This window comes from Peromyscus californicus, unplaced genomic scaffold (genome assembly GCF_007827085.1).
Source record: "Peromyscus californicus insignis strain IS unplaced genomic scaffold, ASM782708v3 Scaffold_24__1_contigs__length_46423439, whole genome shotgun sequence".
In the NCBI taxonomy this organism is placed as follows: Eukaryota; Metazoa; Chordata; class Mammalia; order Rodentia; family Cricetidae; genus Peromyscus; species Peromyscus californicus.
Window position 1 is genome coordinate 38,852,662 of NW_026294535.1, and position 17,924 is coordinate 38,870,585.

The following is a 17,924-nucleotide window of genomic DNA, read 5'->3' on the forward strand; positions in this document are numbered from 1 at the left end:
CAAGGATCCAGGTCCAGAAATGTCAGTCACTCCTTTAAAAGACACTGGGATCATAGTAACAGTAGCTTGTTGAAATGATGTAAGTACCCATTTTTTCTTTTGTGAGGGGAAGAGGAGGTGGCAGAGGGGGGAAAGACAAGCTGATAAAAAGTATTGTCACCTCCATTCTGATGCGCTTTCTGGGGCAGGAAAGAGCACAGGACGAAACCATAACCCGGAGTTCGCATGAAGATCTGCACTGGTGGTGTGGGAGACCTGAGGCGAGACGGAAGGAAAGGGCAGAAAGCTAAGGAAGGGACGGTATTCAGCGGCAACGTGAAAAAAAGAAAGAAAGAAAGAGAAAGAAAGTGAATCATTATTCTGAAATGTTCAACTGGATGATTCAGCTCTGCTCTCCTGCCAAAACCTTGAATCTGATATTCAAGAGAAGTATTTAAAGCTGAAATAATGAGGATTTTAACCCTCATTTCATTCGAACAGAAGCTGCTTTGTCATAGCTCCAGGCATGTGCTCAGGATCACCCGTTTCCATTTCGCACAATTCACAATTACAAGAGCTCTGCCTTCTCTCATCTCCTCTCTGTAACTTCTGAACACCTACGCCGGCGTAGGTGTCTCAGCAGGACAACCGTTTCCCGCTCTTAGACTTCTACTACTGCGTCCCATGCGTCTGCTGCACAATGTAGTCGGAATAGGAATATCCCATGAGCCCTTAGAGATGAAAATATTAGACCCCATCACTTATTTTAAAAAGATAGTATTAGCATTCAAAGCAAGACAGCAAAAGTTAGGCCAGACCAGAAATGTCAGCTGCAGTTCAGCCGTCAGAGTGAAAGGCAGAATAGTACACGCGTAGAGCGAAATGTGACAAAAAGATGTCTTAGCAAATGCGGATCCCTTCTTGCCTGTATTTTAGGAAGCGGAGGACAGCCTGGGCTCTCTTTTGCCTTGTACTTCGGTAGAGAGGCTGCCTGCTTTTCTCAGCTTTTCCCTAGAGACACAGGCTGTGAACTGAGTCTTCACTGGCTGCATAGGAATGTGCTCAGTGGGGCAAGTCTGAGGTTGGTAAATAGAGCACAAACTCCTCCTCCTCCCGAACCCCATAAAAGGAGCCCTAAATAATAACTGGGGCGCCTCAGTACCTTCACTCCGACAGCCTGCTATCACCCTTGACAGCAGGTGTCTTTCTGATCAGTACTATGACTTGGCTTTTGAGTAAAGTATCTTTGCTATTTTGCAATCTCTGTGTGCCTTTATTTCGTTCTTGAAGAAGGGATCAAGACCCTAGAAACACTTGACTTGGAGCCCTGACCACTGGTAGCATCCATATTGACTGAGGCTCCTGGTCTGTATTGGATTGCACACTGTGTCTTGTATTCCACAGGTTTTCACAGGAGTTTAGTGGCAGCGTAACACAGACTGGGTGCATGGTCTAATTCCTCCTTTTTATCATATTCTGTGATGTCCCGTTTTCATTGTAAGAGTAAATACAATTATAAGATATATTTGCTTACTAGGCTTTGAAAACGGATTTGCGGTGGTCCTAAAGGGAAAATTCAGTCCCCATTGTGAATAAGCAGGTGGAGATGTGAGTGGTTCACGTGTAATCCCAGAAGGAAGAGGGACTGCCCGGGTTAGAGGCCAGCCTAGGCTGCTGTATTAGGCAGGGTTCTCTAAAGAAACAGGACTGATAAGATGAATATATACGTACATATGTAATCGGTTTATCAGAGTGGCCCACCTGCCGCGGTCTGACTACTCCAACAATGGCTGTCTCACAGTGGAAAGGCCAAGAATGCAATAGTTGTTTGATTCACAAGGCTGGCTGTCTCAGCTGGTCTTCAGTATATTCTGGAATCCTGAAGAAGTAGACCGTAATACCAGTGAAGGAATGAACTTGCCAATAAGAGTGAGGGCAAGCAGGCAAAGAGCAAAAGCATCCTTCTTCCATGTCCTTTGTATAGGTTGTCACCAGGAGGGGTGGCTCAGATTTAAGGTGGGTCTTCACATCTCAAGTGATCCCTTACAGGTGTACCCAGAACCGTGGTTTTAGTTCATTCCAGATGCAGTCAAGTCGACAACAAAGACTAGCTATGGAAGCTACACAGTGAATCTGTCTCAAAAGAGAAACTGCAGAAGAAACAGGAGTTTTATTCTATGGTTTTCAGAGATTGGACCTTTAGAGAGTCCTTAGCTGAAGCTTCTATGAGTGAGCCTTGATGGGTTTTGGTTGTTGTTGTTATGGTTGTTGTTGCTTTGCTTGTTTGTTGAATACTGCAAGTCATAATGAAACAGGAAGGGACTGTTGCCTACTTTAACATTTTAAAAAATTGTTTTTCTTCCTTCCTTCCTTTCTTCCTTCCTTTCTTTCTTTTGAGATAGGGTTTCTGTGGACAAACATGTTGGGTATCTTGAAACTCACTTTGCAGACCAGGCTGGCCTCAAACTCACAGAGATCCACCTGCCTCTGCCTCCCGAGTGCTGAGATTAAAGGCACAATGCCACCACACTGGCTTTAAATGTTTTAGTTTATGTGTATGGGTGTTTTGCCTGCATGTGTGTCTGTGCACCACATGCATGCCTGGTGACCGCAGAAACCATAAGAGGACACCAGGTTGGACTGGAGAGATGGCTCAGTGGTTAAAAGTACTGGCTGCTCTTCCAGAGGTCCTGAGTTCAATTCTTGGCAACTACATGGTGGCTCACAACCATCTACAGTGGGATCTGATGCCTTCTTCTGGCATAAAGTCATACATGCAGATAGAGCACTCAAATACATAAACTAACTAATGAACTAAATTTAAAAAATGAAAAGAGGCCAACAGATCCCCGGAAGTTGTAGGTTCTGGGATTTGAACTTGAGTCTCCAGAAAGAGCACCAAATGCTTTTAACCACTGAGCAACTTCTCTAGCTCCACTGGCTGCTTTTATAATGAATGAATTTAGATATAAGAGAGGTAACGGGGCCAGAAGATATTTCACATGAATGGTACAGGACAGAGCAGACAGGTAAAGGTGAGAGCTGAAGTTACAAGTGCCACATGCCTATCTTCAGGGTGTGGCTTGTCCCTCCCTTGTATCTTCACAATTCTTCATTTTGTCTTTCAGGTTCAGTACTCTGCTCAGTGAATAGCCAGAAACCATGGGGAGGTCCATGATCTGTGCTGCCCTTGATTATAAAAGGCCAGGAAGCTTCTTTTGCAGTGGTACCAATGAGTGCAGACTCACAGTTGGGAGACATAGACGGTTTCTATGACAACCTTCCCCCACAAGAAAGAGAACCAGCCTAGACAGGAAGCCATTGAAGAGAACTCCTAAAAACCGTGAGAAGGAGGCTGGTGTAGCTCTTCACAGTCCAAGGATTAGCTGTCTTTAAGGGGCTGGCCATTGGGAGTTAGACCACGCCCCAGTGAGGAAATGAGCAGCACAAACTGGACCGGGTATTTTTTTCTTTCTTTTCTTTTTCTTCTTTTGTTTTGGGGGAGGTCACAAGGATGAGGGGTAGACCTGAGAAGACTGGAAAGTGAGTGTGAGCATGGTGTAGTATGTGAAATTTCCAAATAATCAATAAAAACATCCAAAAAAAATCCTAGGTTGCCATATTCAGTTAACAAGAACAGTTAGCCAGAAGCAAACTCCAGAAGCTGAAAAGCAAGGTTAGCACATTTAGAGAATTTCCCAAAATTGTGGACTTTGATTAGGTCTTTATTTTCATTCTGGCAGGTGGTGCTGTCTATGTGCTGGGTTATATGACCCGAAGGGCCCCTCCGATACAGCTTTATTCACCATAGTTACCCTGCAGTGTGACACCTTCCTGGTAGACCTTCATCAAGTGTGCAGACCTGACCATCATCTCCTCCTCTTGTTCCTGCCCCAAACCTGGGCAACCATTATTGTAGTCTTCATTTGCATGAGACTGGGATTTTTTTTTAACAACTCTTTAAGTGAGATAATATAATATTTATCAGGTTTATTTCACTTGGCATACTGTCCCCATGTTTAGCCATAATTTTTCTTTGCATGAAAAAAAATCTTCCATTGTGTGCACCTATCATATATGATGGGTAATCTTGTTTGTCAACTTGACTACATCTGGAATCAACTCAAACAGGTAGGCACACCTCCCAACAAATCCTCACATTTACCCCACTCCCCACTCTCCTTCAATTTCATGGTCTCTTCTTCCATTGATTGTTATGACATGCAGATACACACACACACACACACACACACACACACACACACACACACACACACACACTGAGCAGGATAACCTGCTCAGTCCATATAATATTGCTTGTTTGTATGCTTTCAGGGCTGACCATTTGACACTGGGCAACTAATTGGTTTGCTCTACATGGTGCTGACCACATCCAGAGGGAGGGGGATTTTTCTTGATTGAATCATTTAAGATGGGAAGGCTTGCCGTAAAAGTGGGTCATATGAGGTAGGAAGACCCACCCTAAATAATGGAAACACCTTGGAATCTTGCCTATGCCTGTTGCCTGCTTACTCTCCCTCTCTCTGGCAGGTTGATCTATCCTCTTACTGAGGCCTTCCTTCTCTGGTGTTAGAGCTGACTTCTTTAGGACTCCAGCATGCAGCCTTGTGAACTGAAAAACCAGTGGATTCTTAGACCTTCCAATCATAGGGTAGTCATGGTTGGACTAGCTGGACTGAAGTTTGTAAGTCATTCTAATAAACCCCATATACACATATTCATTCTATATGTTCTGTTAGTTAGGGAACTCTGACTAATACAGCACCTAGGGGACCCTGATTCAGTAAGCCTAGGGGGTCCTGATGAAATCTTATTCAGTAGCAGGAGTCACAGTCTGTCCTGGCAGGGGAACATTCCCTTGGGATACCAGGGAGATATCGGACCCCAGTTTCCTCAGCTGGGGTCCCCTCTTCCTGCTTCTTCTAGTGCTGCTACCTTGCTGTACTACTGCGCCAAGGCAGACAGTCTTCAGGAGGATGGGATGGGTCTGCCCAAAAGGGGCACGACCAGAAGTGGCATGAGACAAGGGAAACAAAGCAAGGACCTGCCTGTGCGGTGTGCCTTGGGGGACACCAAGAAAGCTCTCTTGCCAAAACCGGCCTCTCTTGGTGTCTGCCCTCTCTTCATGGATCAGTCTCTTTGGATAGGGCCTAGCCCAATTTGGAAGGAAAGTCAGACTCCGAGGATGTGAGTGTGTGTGCACGAATAATTATGAGGATGCAGGTGTGTGTGTGTGTGTGCGCGCGCGCGCGCACGTGTGTGTGTAGATTTGCATGCAAACACTAGAGGAGAACCTCATGTGTTTTTCTCAGGTGCTGTCCACCTGACTGTCTAAAGCCAGGCACGCCATTTTGGGGAGGGTGACGGCCCAGCTAGCTCTCAGGGTCCATCTGTCTCGGTTCCCAATATGGGGCTTACATGTGTGTTCAGCCATGCCTGACTTGTTCCATGGGTGCTGTGGAATCAAACTCAGATCTTCAAGCTTACAAAAGAAGTGCTCTTAACCACTGAGTGAGCTCTCAAGCCCCTCGTATTATTGCTATTTTCTTGCCCAGAACAACAAAGAAGAGTGAGCCTCGGGCTGTAGAAAGAGCTGGGTTGCGAAGTGCTTCCCTTGTAAACACAAGGTCCTGATTCTGTGTCCCAACCCCATCATAAAATACAAAACATGGAGGCAGGCAGTGTTGGCACACGCCTTTAATCCCAGCACTCGGAGGGCAGAGGCAGGTGGATCTCTGTGAGTTCCAGGACAGCCAGGATTGTTACACAAAGAAATTGTCTCAAAAAAACAAAATAATAAAGAATAGACTGTACTGATGGTTATTGATCTAGTGTTTACTGATGGGTTGAAGTTGGATACAATGGTTGAAAATATGCTCTGGAGCATGACTTGCTCATGTTCAAATCAAGACTCCTGAAAAACAGCAGGAGAGGCAGGATATGGTTCTTGATTAGTGCATGTGAACCAGGTCTCACAGCTGTAACTTCTTTAGTAATTACTAAGCATATTGATAAGAGCCACAACGTCCCTGTGTAAATGTCCCTTTCAGATGAGTTTCATTTACTAATGCTAGAAACACTGGACTCCAAGTCATGGAAGAGTAATTCTATTTTGTTTTCTACCAGTAAACACATTAGACAGAAGAGGAGACTCTTCCGTAAGAGTCAAGGGTCATGGAAAGGGAGAGATACTTGTCTTGGTCAGGGTTTCTATTGCTGTGAAGAGACACCACAACCATCGGAACTCTACTAAAGAAAACATTGAATTGAGATGGCTCACTTACAGTTTCAGAGGTTCAGTTCATTATCATCATGACCTGTAGCATGGTGGCATGGAGACAGATGTGGAGCTGTAGCTGAGAATCCTACATCTTGATAGTCAGGCAACAGGAAGTCAATTGATAGTCACACTGAGTGAAGTTTAAAAAAAGACCCCAAAGCACACCCACATAGTCACACACTTCTTCCAACAAGGCCACACCTCCTAATAGTGCCCCTCCCTTTGGGGACCATTTTCTTTCAAACTACCATAGTTATGAAAAGACAACAAATATCCCTCACATCTCAGTGCCCAACAAATCCAAAGTTTATCACCTTAGCTTTCACTGATATTTGATCACTCAGGGTGGAGCTGGCCAAGATTCACCTTCACCCAGTGTTATTTCCTGAAGGGCTAGAAAGAGAGAGTAAGGTGGATTTTGTATTGGCTCCTATATTCTGCATATACAGGCATGCAATGTCTGAGCTACACTTTTGCCAAAACAAACCACAAACCTAGATCCATCTTGAGCCTGACCTTACTCTGTTCAGCAGAGGGGAAAGGAGATATGCATAAATATTTCCAAGGATCCAACCCTCTCTCCTAGACTTTAGACTTCAGAACTGTGAAATGTAGTGAATCTACTGTTTTTCCCAGTAGTTTGCCAGTTCTGAGGACAGAGCTACACTTCTGCCCTCCTGAGTTCTGATTAAGTGTTCTTCAGCCAGCACAGACCAATAGGAAGTCCAAGGATGGAAATAAACTGTAAGACCCTTGATCCGGATGATGATAATGGGCGGGGCCTCAACTCAAGAATGCGTCAAACTGTATATAAGCAGCAGTGCAACCTCGTAGGCCAGAGCCAAGGCAACAGCTGAAGGAGACAGAAGTCTTACCTCCAGTGCATTGGTTGCGATCCCACAGTCTGGTTTCTTTGGGCGATTGTCTCCCACATTCACTGTGATTTCCACAATTTTGGGGTCTACAGAGGCTCATTGTGTCTTGAAGTCCCCAACACAAAAGGCAGAGCCGGAACTACAAAGTTTTTGGATTTTCTGTTTGTTTGTTTGTTTCCTTTTTTGTTTTTTTACGCTGGGACTGGTGAATCGCCACCTTAAAGACAAGATTAAATTGATTGATTCTCCAAGAGAGAAGTACTCTTTGATACTGTCCCTCTCCATCTGTCTTCATATTCCAAAGGAGCATTTTTTATCCTGCAGTTTCTGACCTTGGACCAACATGTTCAGTTTTGATAAAACACCGAGTGGACTAAGTGATCCTTCAACCAACAACCAGACAACAACCCAAGAGCACCCACAGAGCCTCGGGCCGACCTGCACTTGGACTTGGAATCCAGAAGGCTATACCACAGCAGACAGCAGACACCTGAGCAAAGGCAATACAGGTAGTCCCTCTGTATGTCAACAGTGTGGAACGATGAGCCTTGAACATCCCCGGAAAGGGCAAAAGAGGAAACGGCAGGAAGAGTGGGGAACCCTTGTACAGACTCAAGAGCCAGCTGAGCCTAGGAGGAGGGTGAAACAGGAACAGGGTGAAATTGAGCTTGGGTGTGAAGAACCCGACAAGGGTCAGATACAGAAACCCCAGGAAAGGGATCGATCACAGCTAAAGCCCCGAGAGTGTGCCAAAGGCTCTCAGGATGAGGCCGTGACTGAGGTGAAGTCTGTGGATGGTGGGAAGGGTCACAAACGTTCCTACTGCAACACAGAGGAAGGTGTTCAGGAACACCACAAGTACCGAAGGCTGTTGGAACACCTTCAAACCGGTGATCATGTGAGCTCTGACCCTCACAGTGCTCACACGAGCCCTGTGGACACCTCGAAGATGATCAAGGGCCGTGTGGAGGGACAGATTCACAGATCTGAACCAACTCACTCTGAGCCAGCACAATCTGCCTGTGCTGTCACGAGAGAAGATCAGTCACCAGTGAACAGTGAGAAGAGGTCTTCAGAGGAGAAAATTTCTAATACAGAAGAGATAGTTGGAACAAACCTCAACAATGACATCAGGGGACACCACCCCCAGCCAGACTTTCTGGGAGGAGCCCAGGTCCAAATCTTCATAGACAGTGTCAGCAATGACATTCTCAACAACAAAATCCCAATACCTGAGGCCAAGGGAAAGGCTCTTGCCCATCAAGAGATGGGCAGAGGACTGAACCATGGCCCCGATGTCACAGCAGACATGGAAAAGGAAATTAGGAGTGCATTAGGCCCAGGGCCAGAAGATGAGATCTTGAGTTGTGCCTTCAAACTGCGAATTACTCGAGGAGACATGCAGACACTAAAGGAGACCCAGTGGCTCAACGATGAAGTCATCAATTTTTACATGAATCTTCTCATGGAGAGAAACCAAAATGAAGGATACCCATCAGTTCATGCATTCAATACCTTCTTTTACACTAAATTAAAGTGTGGGGGCTACAGGTCAGTCAAAAGATGGACCCAGGCAGTAAACCTCTTTGTCAAGGAACTTATTCTGGTGCCGATTCACCTGGATGTGCACTGGAGCCTGGTGGTAGTAGACCTAAGAAAGAAGCATATTGTCTATCTGGATTCGATGGGACAGAAAAGACCAGATGTCCTCAAGATGATTTTCCACTACCTGCAGGATGAGAGCAAAGCCCGAAGGAATATTGATCTGAACCCTTTGGAGTGGAGGCAATACAGCATGCCAGCAGAGGAGATTCCTCAGCAGCGGGATGGGAACGATTGTGGAATGTTTACCTGTAAATATGCAGATTATATTTCCAGAGGCCAACCCCTCACCTTCTCTCAGCAGCACATGCCTCTGTTCCGGAAGAAGATGGTGTGGGAAATCCTGCATAAGCGCTTACTCTAGCGGCAAATCCTGGCTGCTGAGGCTGCTCTGGATTCTTTCACGGACTGTACGTCTTCACGTACTTCAGACAGGGTGAGTAAGAATGGGTGTTGCCCCACTTCCCTCCCTGTAGTGCTAACTTGGAGCAAGGGAGAGCTGCATCTGATGCAATCTATAAATATTTGTACTCCCACAAGTTATAAACTATTTGACCAGCGAAACCAAACATGCTCACAAGCATGCTGCTATAAAGATTTTGTGACTCATGTCAATGTTGGATTCTTCATTTCTTTTTTTCATGGCTTCTCAATTTTGCTGCTCTTGTTCACAAGTGTTAGCTAATTGGCAGCAGCTCTTTCCCTGAGCTTTTTAATGTTTAATTCTCAACTGCTTGTTTGAACTATTGATTTCTGAAAGCAATGCCAATCCGACTGCCTGTCTGTGAGTCAGGCTGGTTGTCTGTCACTCATGTGGGGCACTGCAGGAGTGTCAAAGGATTGTGAATCTGTGACCGAGGGACCCAGGACTTGGGCCATCCAGGAGTATCGGCAAAAGTTTCACAGACATTTCAAGACACTTTCTGCCTGGACTAAGGGGATCTGTTTTATTCTTGGACGTGAAGTGACTGTCATGGCGAATGTGCAGATTGAACCCAGGCCGTCGTGAACATAAGACTCACCCTTCTGAGTGCTGTGCTGAACTGTTTATTCACAAATACTCAATTTAAAGCTATTACATGTATAGCTTGTATATATGAAGCTAAATTAAATGTTTTGTCATTGGTGTACACATTTCATTTTTACTATTAGTGTAGACTTAATAGTATCTCGTGTACAACAATACAACAAATGTACAACAATCTATTTCACATGTGAAACTTGGAATCAATTGTTCTGTGAAGTGTGAATCTTACATTTGTGTTCATGGAGTTTTGATTGAATAAAGCTGAGTGTCGTTTGAACACACTTTGTGCCTGATGGTCTTTCCATGTGTGATAAGGGCGTCAGAGAGAACTGGGAAGCAGTTACCGGGTGTGTGGGGGGGAATCCATCAGTATGGCTGAGTCTGTTCACACACCTGCGTGTCAGTGGTTGCTCTCTGTTCTGAGCCCCGGTGTGTAAACAGAACACTAGTGAGTTCTTCACTCTGTCCTGGGTGGGAGGAGATGGAGCAGCTCAGCAGAGCAGAGCACACCAGCTCTGTGAGCTGCAGCTGTGCACAACCTCAGTCTAATGTGAACAGGAGCACTGATCTCTGGACTCCCAGTGCAAGGCCAGGCAAGTCCATGCACGTGCACACACTCACACACACACATCACACACTTACTCACACACAATCTTACATACACTCACAAACACATACTCTCGCACCATCACACACACTCTTACACACAAACACACACGTTCACAAACACACTCTCTTACACACACACTGTCACACACTTACATACACATATACCCTCCTCCTGACACAGACTCACACCCTCTCACTGTTACAAGCCCCCCACTCTTCATACGTACACTCTCACTCACTCACACACACATACACTCACACACATACTCACACACACACTCACCCCTCCACACTCACACACACTCACACACAACCACATATACACACACTCACCCACACACACTCACATAGTCCCCCACACACTCATACCCACCCATTCACCCACAGTCACACACACACTCACACACTCATACCCCCACACACTGGATATTCACATATACTCACACAGAGACACACACTCTATCACACACACAAGAGTCATACACACTCACACCCACCCACAAACATACACACACTAACACTCTCATACACACACACTGTCACACACACTCACACCCTCAAATGCACATTCATACACATACTCAAACACACTCACACACAACTCACACACACTCTCATACACACACTCAAACACTCTCATACATACCCACACACTCATGCACACTCACTCACAGTTTTACAGTCTCACTAACACTCACACACATACCCACACACACCCCACACACTCACATAGTCCCACATACTCATATATACACACACACACATACTCATACACACCCACATGAACATACACACACAGAAAGACTCACACACACTCACACATTCATGCACACACTGACACACACCCACACTCACACAAACATTCAGACAGGGAAAAAGGCTGGGCAGATGCAGCTGTGGGCTGGCAGGCCACCCCACTTCATGTGTGCATGGCATGGTGGGTACACATTCACAACCCAGATGCTACATCCTCCCGGAAATGGTTCATTATAATAGAGAGACGAAGAGAAGATAGGAAAGAAGAGAGAAAGAGAGAGAGAAAAAGAGAGGGGTCGAGGGGTGCACAGCTCATGGGAGCGAAGGGAGAGAAGAGAGAGAGAAATGGGTGGAGTTTTTCCTTAAGAAGAGGCTTTTATCTCAGGACGCAGGGCAGCCCCCAGGAGCAGGATCAGAATACCAACAATGAGTGTTTTTGTGAAAGTTCAAGGCTGTCTGAATGTTCCATAGTCATTTCAGTAACTTCATAAGTTATTTCCATAATAATTCAGGACACAACAAGAGCCTGCAGGCCCCACTGAAGCACCCATGTGACAGAAGATGGAGTCGACAGATTATTCAAGCCTTGAGTCAATGGGATGAATTTGCTATGATGAACCACCCCTTTTTGAAGGAGGCCAGATTCTCAGAGCTTTTGGTGAATTGCAGGGAGATCCCTGTAGGGTTTGTCCTGGGGTCATTCATTTCTTTTTTTCTTTTCTTTATTCTTTTTTTATTATTTTATTTTATTTTTTCTGTTATCAGCTTGATACAGTACAAATTCTTATCCTAATAATAAAATGTTTCACTGAAGCTTGCCCAGTGATTGAGTAAAACCAAAACTTATTATAAGCCACAGTCATCCTAGGGTCCCCCCTGCTATGTAGCCTCCCTGGTTCTGTGGGTTGCAGTCTGATTGTTCTTTGCTTTATATCTAGTAACCACTTATGAGTGAGTACATACCATGTTTATCCTTCTGGGTTTGGGTTACCTCACTCAGGATGATATTTTCTAGTTCCATCCATTTGCCTGCAAATTTCATGATGTCATTGCTTTTCTCTGCTGAGTAGTACTCCATTGTGTGTATGGACCACATTTAAAAAAATCCATTCTTCAGTTGATGGGCATCTAGGTCGTTTCCTGGTTCTAGCTATTATGAATAATGCTGCAATGAACAGAGTTGAGCATGTATCTTTGTGGTATGATTGAGCATTCCTTGGGTATATGTCCAAGAGTGGTATGGCAGGGTCTTGAGGTAGATCGATTCCGAATTTTCTGAGAAACCGCCATACTGATTTCCACAGTGGTTGTACAAGTTTGCACTCCCACCAACAGTGGAGGAGTGTTTCCCTTTGCTCTGCATCCTCTCCAGCATAGACTGTCATTAGTGTTTTTCATCATAGCCATTCTGACAGGTGTAAGGTGGTATCTCAGAGTCGTTTTGATTTGCATTTCTCAGATGACTAAGGATGTTGAACATTTCCTTAAATGTCTTTCAGCCATTTGAGGTTCTTTTTTTGAGAATTCTCTGTTTAGCTCTTTAGCCCATTTTTAAATTGGATTGTTCAGTATTTTGATGTCTAGTTTCTTGAGTTCTTTATATACTTTGGAGGTCAGCCCTCTGTCAGATGTGGTGTTGGTGAAGGTCTTTTCCCATTCTGTAGGCTGTCTTTCTGTCTTATTGACCATGTCTTTTGCTCTTGAAGCTTCTCAGTTTCAAGAGGTTCCTTTTATTAATTGTTGCTCTCAGTGTCTGTGCTGCTGGTGTTATATTTAGGAAGTGATCTCCTGTGCCAATGTGTTCAAGAGTACTTCCTACTTTCTCTTCTATCAAGTGAGTGTAACTGGATTTATGTTGAGGTCTTTGATCCACTTGGACTTGAGTTTTGTGCATGGCGACAGATATGGATCTATTTGTAACCTTTTACATGTTGACATCCAGTTATGCCAGCACCATTTGTTGAAGACACTTTCTTTTTTTCATTGTATACTTTTGGGTTGTCAAAAATCAGGTGTTCATATGTATGTGGATTAATGTCTGGGTCTTCAATTTGATTCCATTTTGGTCCGTATGTCGAATTTTATACCGGTACCAAGCTGTTTTTATTACTATAGCTCTATAGTAGAGCTTGAGGTCAGGGATGGTGATGGCTCCAGATGTTACTTTAGTATACATGATTCTTTCAGCTATCCTGGGTTTTTTGTTTTTCCATATGAAGTTGACTATTGTTCTTTCCAAGTCTGTGAAGAATTGTGTTGGGATTTTGATGGGGTTTGCATTGAATCTGTAGATTGCTTTTGGTAAGATTGTCATTTTTACTATGTTATAATGTGTAAAGACTCTATCAGGGCTGTTTGCTATTTTGAATTCAGAGTCTGTCATTCTGGTCAGCTGGGGCTGAAGAGTCAGCATGATTAACAAGAGACCGGCACCTCTGAAGTGCAATCTTTGTGTTACTGGGTCAGTTGGTGCTGACTTGCTGGAGCTAAGAAATTAGCGGTGATTAAGAAGAGATCAGCATCACTGAGGAAAAGCCTTCTGGGAAGTGCTCCCTCAGAGGCAGCACCCAGAAGCTGTGGTTGAGAAGTGGACAAGGCTGTACCTTGTGCTGTCAGCTGAACGGGGTAGCGTCACCCAGGTGGTACTGGTTTTGAAGGCGTGAAGGGGTCATGGAGAGCAGCTGAGGCTTGGCACTGTGAGCGCCCCAGAGAGGCTACTGGTGAAAGCGCAGCCCAGTTGTAGCAGAGGACTCCAGCAGTTTGGGAAATGCCAGTGCCATGGGATGATCACCACAAACAAAAGCAGCAGAGGAGCGGGCTAGAACCCAGAGGAAAAACGGTGTGTGCTGCAGAGGGCAGAGCTGGAGAAGTGACCCAACCCTCCTGGAGAAGCCCAGAAGACTGTGAGTGAATTCCAGATGACTGGACCTTGAGTTATTACATGGTGGAGTTTGTTTTGCTTTGATCTGATAGTGACTGTGCCCTGGTTCTTCCCTCTTGAAGTGAGAAGGTATTCATTTTGATTTGTTTTTTTTTTTTTTTTTGAAACAGTTTCTCTGTGTAACAGCCCTGACTGTCCTGGAACTCTATTTGTAGACCAGGCTGGCCTTGAACTCAGAGATACACCAGCCTCTGCCTCCTGAGTGCTGGGATTAAAGGTGTGCGCCACCATGCCTGGCTAATTTTGATTTTTACAGGAGCCCACAGCTGAAAGACTTCGAACTTTTAAAAAAGATTTTGGATTTATTAAAGAGATTGGATGTTTTAAAGAAAAAAAAAGAATTAATTTTACTGTATCAACTATTTTCTGCAGTAGAAATTTGTTATTGCCTAAAAAAGAATGTTTACTGTTTTAAAACCTGTCAAGACTAAGTAATTAAAAAATTAATCAATATGAATATATGAGCTTTAACCAAAAGCAAAGATACTTTTAAATTTTCCTAGTTTTATTATTCTGTAGACTCAGAAGAATTATTAATATTTGTTTGTCTTATTATTTTATCAAATATTAATTTTATCACACAAAGTATGGACTCATTATTTCACTCTGGCACAGGAGAGAGCATTGTTAAAAAGATTTTAAAACTATTTCTTTAGATTTGTTTTATTTCGTGAGAATGAATATTTTGCCTGTGTGCATGCATGTGCACCACATGCAATCCTGGTACCTGCAGAGGTCAGAAAAACATGTCAGATTCCCGGAACTGGTGTTCTGGTGGTTGCGAGCCACCTTGTGGGTCCGGGACTTGAACTCGGGTCCTCTGCCAAGAGCAACAAGGGCTGTAAACCACTAAATCAGCTCTCCAGCTTCTCTTAACAATTTAAAAAGTTTACACTTGTTTAGTGTGTGTGCAAGTGTGTGTACATGTGCATGTAAGTGTGTGTGTGTGTGTGCCAGTGTGCACACCACAACCTACAAGTGGAGGTCAGATGAAGATCCCAAGGAGCTGGTTCTCTCCTATTTAGGCTCCAGCGATTGAACTCAGGTTGTCAGGGTTAGTAGTGAGGCTCAGGCCTGAGTGAGTCTAGAGGGTATGGGGTGGTACCTGAGCGAGGCAGTGTGGGGATGGAGCCTGGTTTGAGAGAAGGCATCTGGCTGTGGGGGGTTAAAAGGCAGGGCCTGAGTCAGGCTGGAACAGGAGGAACAGAGCAGGGCCTGCGTGAGGCTCTGTGCCCAGAAGCTGGCCAGCACTGGAGCTCAGAGCTGAGGCATGACTCAGGTCCCGCATCCCAGGATGCACCGTTTCTCCTCGGCCTCCTTAGCCAGCCCTGAGCTCCGGATCGCAGGGTGGTCTTTACTATAGTGGGAATGCACAGGGTGGCCCAGCTCCCCAAACCTGGGGCAAAGCTGACATTGCTAAGTTAGTGTAAAGAGGGAAATCGTGCAAAAGCAATGTAAAATGTACTGCACTAGCATGAAGTTCGCTGTGGTGTAGCACCACTGTTTAATGCAGACATCCTAGCACATTTCCCCCAGCTGTTGTATTAGTATTTATAGTGCTGTTATAATGACCCTGGTTTAGGGACGTGGCAGGAGTTTCTCTTCTAGGTTCCATGGCTTCACCAGCCTGGTGGTTGGCTGGGTTCAGTGTCTCGCATAAATTCCTTCCTTTGAGAAGGGCTTAAGTCCAGTTAGGTGGCTGTTGTTTTCTCCAAGTTATGTCACTTTGCATCTGTGGGGACATCTTGCTGTGCTGCTGGTCATTGCTTAGTGTTCCTCTCTCCACCCCTCTTCTGTCTGATAGTTTACTAAAATCAGCATGCGGGGGGAGAGAGAGGGAGAGGGAAGGAGGGAGAGAGAGAGAGAGAGAGAGAGAGAGAGAGAGAGAGAGAGAGAGAGAGAGAGAAACCAGTCCACATTTTAAACACTGTGTTTAGAAATTTTCAGTTTCTCACACAATGTCACCAATTATAAAATCTACTTCACACGTACATTCCAATGGGACACAGTTCGGCTAAGCCCGTGACCCTTGTGCACACAGGTCCTCTTTCCTCGTTTCTAGTATCACAGTCCTCGTCTCCTTCCACGCTCAGTGTCCCTTTGAGACGCACGTTCCACCAGCAGTCAGCGTGGGACAGTCTGCGCGTTCATCGGACAGTGTCGTTTTCTCTCCTGTGTTCCTCACTCTCACCCGAGTCTTCCTCACGAAGTGAACTGTGAGCATCTGCATTTCCCCTGCGGTCTGTTCAAATCAGTCTGATCTAGACTTTCTTTAAAAAAAACGACGCTGTGGTGGCTAACCTCGGTGGTTAAGTTAACCGCATCTGAAATCAATCAAAACGAGCTGCTGGCTCTCATGGAAGGGATTTTATTGATCAGATTAACTGAAGCAGGAAGAGCCACCCTAAACGTGGGTGCCACCTTCTGGTGACAGCCCAGATACAGGACATGGAAGAAAGAAACTTTGATTTTTGTCTGCTTGCCCTAACTCTTTGTCGTTGTTGTTGTTGCTGTTATTTAAAAACAATTTTGAAATTTAAACATATTTTGATTATGTGCTTCCCCTCCCCCAAGTCCTTCCAGATCCTTTCCCCCTCCCTACCCACCCAACTTTAAGTTTTGAAAAAAACAAAAACAAAACACCAAATACAACAAAGCACCCAAACCAAGAAAACTAAATACACCAGCAAAGTGTAAGCAAATGAAAGCGTGCGCGCGCGCGCGCACACACACACACACACACACACACACACACACACACACACACACACACACACACCGTGGAGTCCGTTATATGTTGGTTAACTACTCCTGAACATGAGGCCTGAACTGGTGTAGTCGATATACCCAGTGTCACTCCACTGGAGAAAGTGATTTTTCCTTCTCCAAAAGGTTGAAGTGACAGTTCAGTTGTTAAGCTTCACCCCAGTGGCTAGGTTTTGAATGGGGTGGAGGCGGGGGAGCTGAATGGGAGAATCAAGTGGTGAGGGAGAGGCTACATTTTTCATATTCCATTCATTCATTCATTTTAATATAACTAAATAAAATACAATAAAACAAAAACTATCACATCAAAGTTAGATGAAACTGACCAACAGACGGGATGGAGCCCAAGAGAAGGCACAAGGATTAGAGACCCACTTGTTCGCACACTCATGAATCCCATAAATGGGAAGCCATAATATATATGCAGAGGACCTGGCACAGACCCATGCAGGCCCTGTGCATCCTCTTCAGCCTCTATGAGTTCCTCTTGGTGTTCTCCATCTCTGACTCTTACATTCTTTCTGCCTCCTCTTCTAAAGGGTTCCTTGAGCTCTGTGAGTAAGGGCTTGACGGAGACATCCCATTTAGGACTGAGTGTTTCAAGGTATCTCTCTCTTTCTGTATAATGTCTGGCTGTGGATCTTTATATTTGTTCCCATCTGCTGCAGGATGAAACTTCTCTGATGATGGCTGAGCAAGGCACGAATCTAGGAGTATAGCAGAATATCATGAGGAGTCATTTCATTACTACATTTTTTTTCTTCTTTTTATTAGACCAGTATTATTTGGTTTTATCATAGGTCCCTGGCTGGGCTGCCTAGTTTCAGATTCTTGGTCACCCAAGCAGTGTTGGGTATGGTTTTCATCTTGTGGAGTGGGCCTTAAGTCAAATTGGTTATTGGTTGGTTGCTCCTATAAGCTCTGTGCCACTATTGCCCGAGCATATCTTTCAGGTGGATTAAGGGTTTGTGGCTGGCTTGGATTGGGAAGATTGTAATTCTAGGTACTAATATCTGGTCTGGTCTTTGTTGGGTGGATGTTTTAAGCCTTGGTTTCTGTTTCTTCTCT

General features: G+C 44.8%; 2 protein-coding genes across 2 annotated transcripts; both read left to right on the forward strand.

The window, feature by feature from the left end:
* The first annotated feature begins 7,254 nt into the window (after positions 1 to 7,254).
* LOC128119557 (sentrin-specific protease 2-like) lies at positions 7,255 to 8,361 on the forward strand. Its single transcript, XM_052752890.1, has 2 exons — positions 7,255 to 8,260; positions 8,350 to 8,361. Exons 1-2 carry the CDS (start codon positions 7,499 to 7,501, stop codon positions 8,359 to 8,361), a joined length of 774 nt encoding a protein of 257 aa, XP_052608850.1. The 5' UTR covers positions 7,255 to 7,498.
* A 54-nt stretch (positions 8,362 to 8,415) lies between these two features.
* LOC128120024 (sentrin-specific protease 2-like) lies at positions 8,416 to 9,319 on the forward strand. The gene has a single exon (XM_052753778.1). It carries the CDS (start codon positions 8,423 to 8,425, stop codon positions 9,119 to 9,121), a length of 699 nt encoding a protein of 232 aa, XP_052609738.1. The 5' UTR covers positions 8,416 to 8,422; the 3' UTR covers positions 9,122 to 9,319.
* Positions 9,320 to 17,924: the final 8,605 nt, after the last annotated feature.

Excerpts from the sequence above, each read along its gene's own strand:
- LOC128119557 (XM_052752890.1), top strand. The coding sequence starts at position 7,499 with ATGTTCAGTTTTGATAAAACACCGAGTGGACTAAGTGATCCTTCAACC.
- LOC128120024 (XM_052753778.1), top strand. The coding sequence starts at position 8,423 with ATGGGCAGAGGACTGAACCATGGCCCCGATGTCACAGCAGACATGGAA.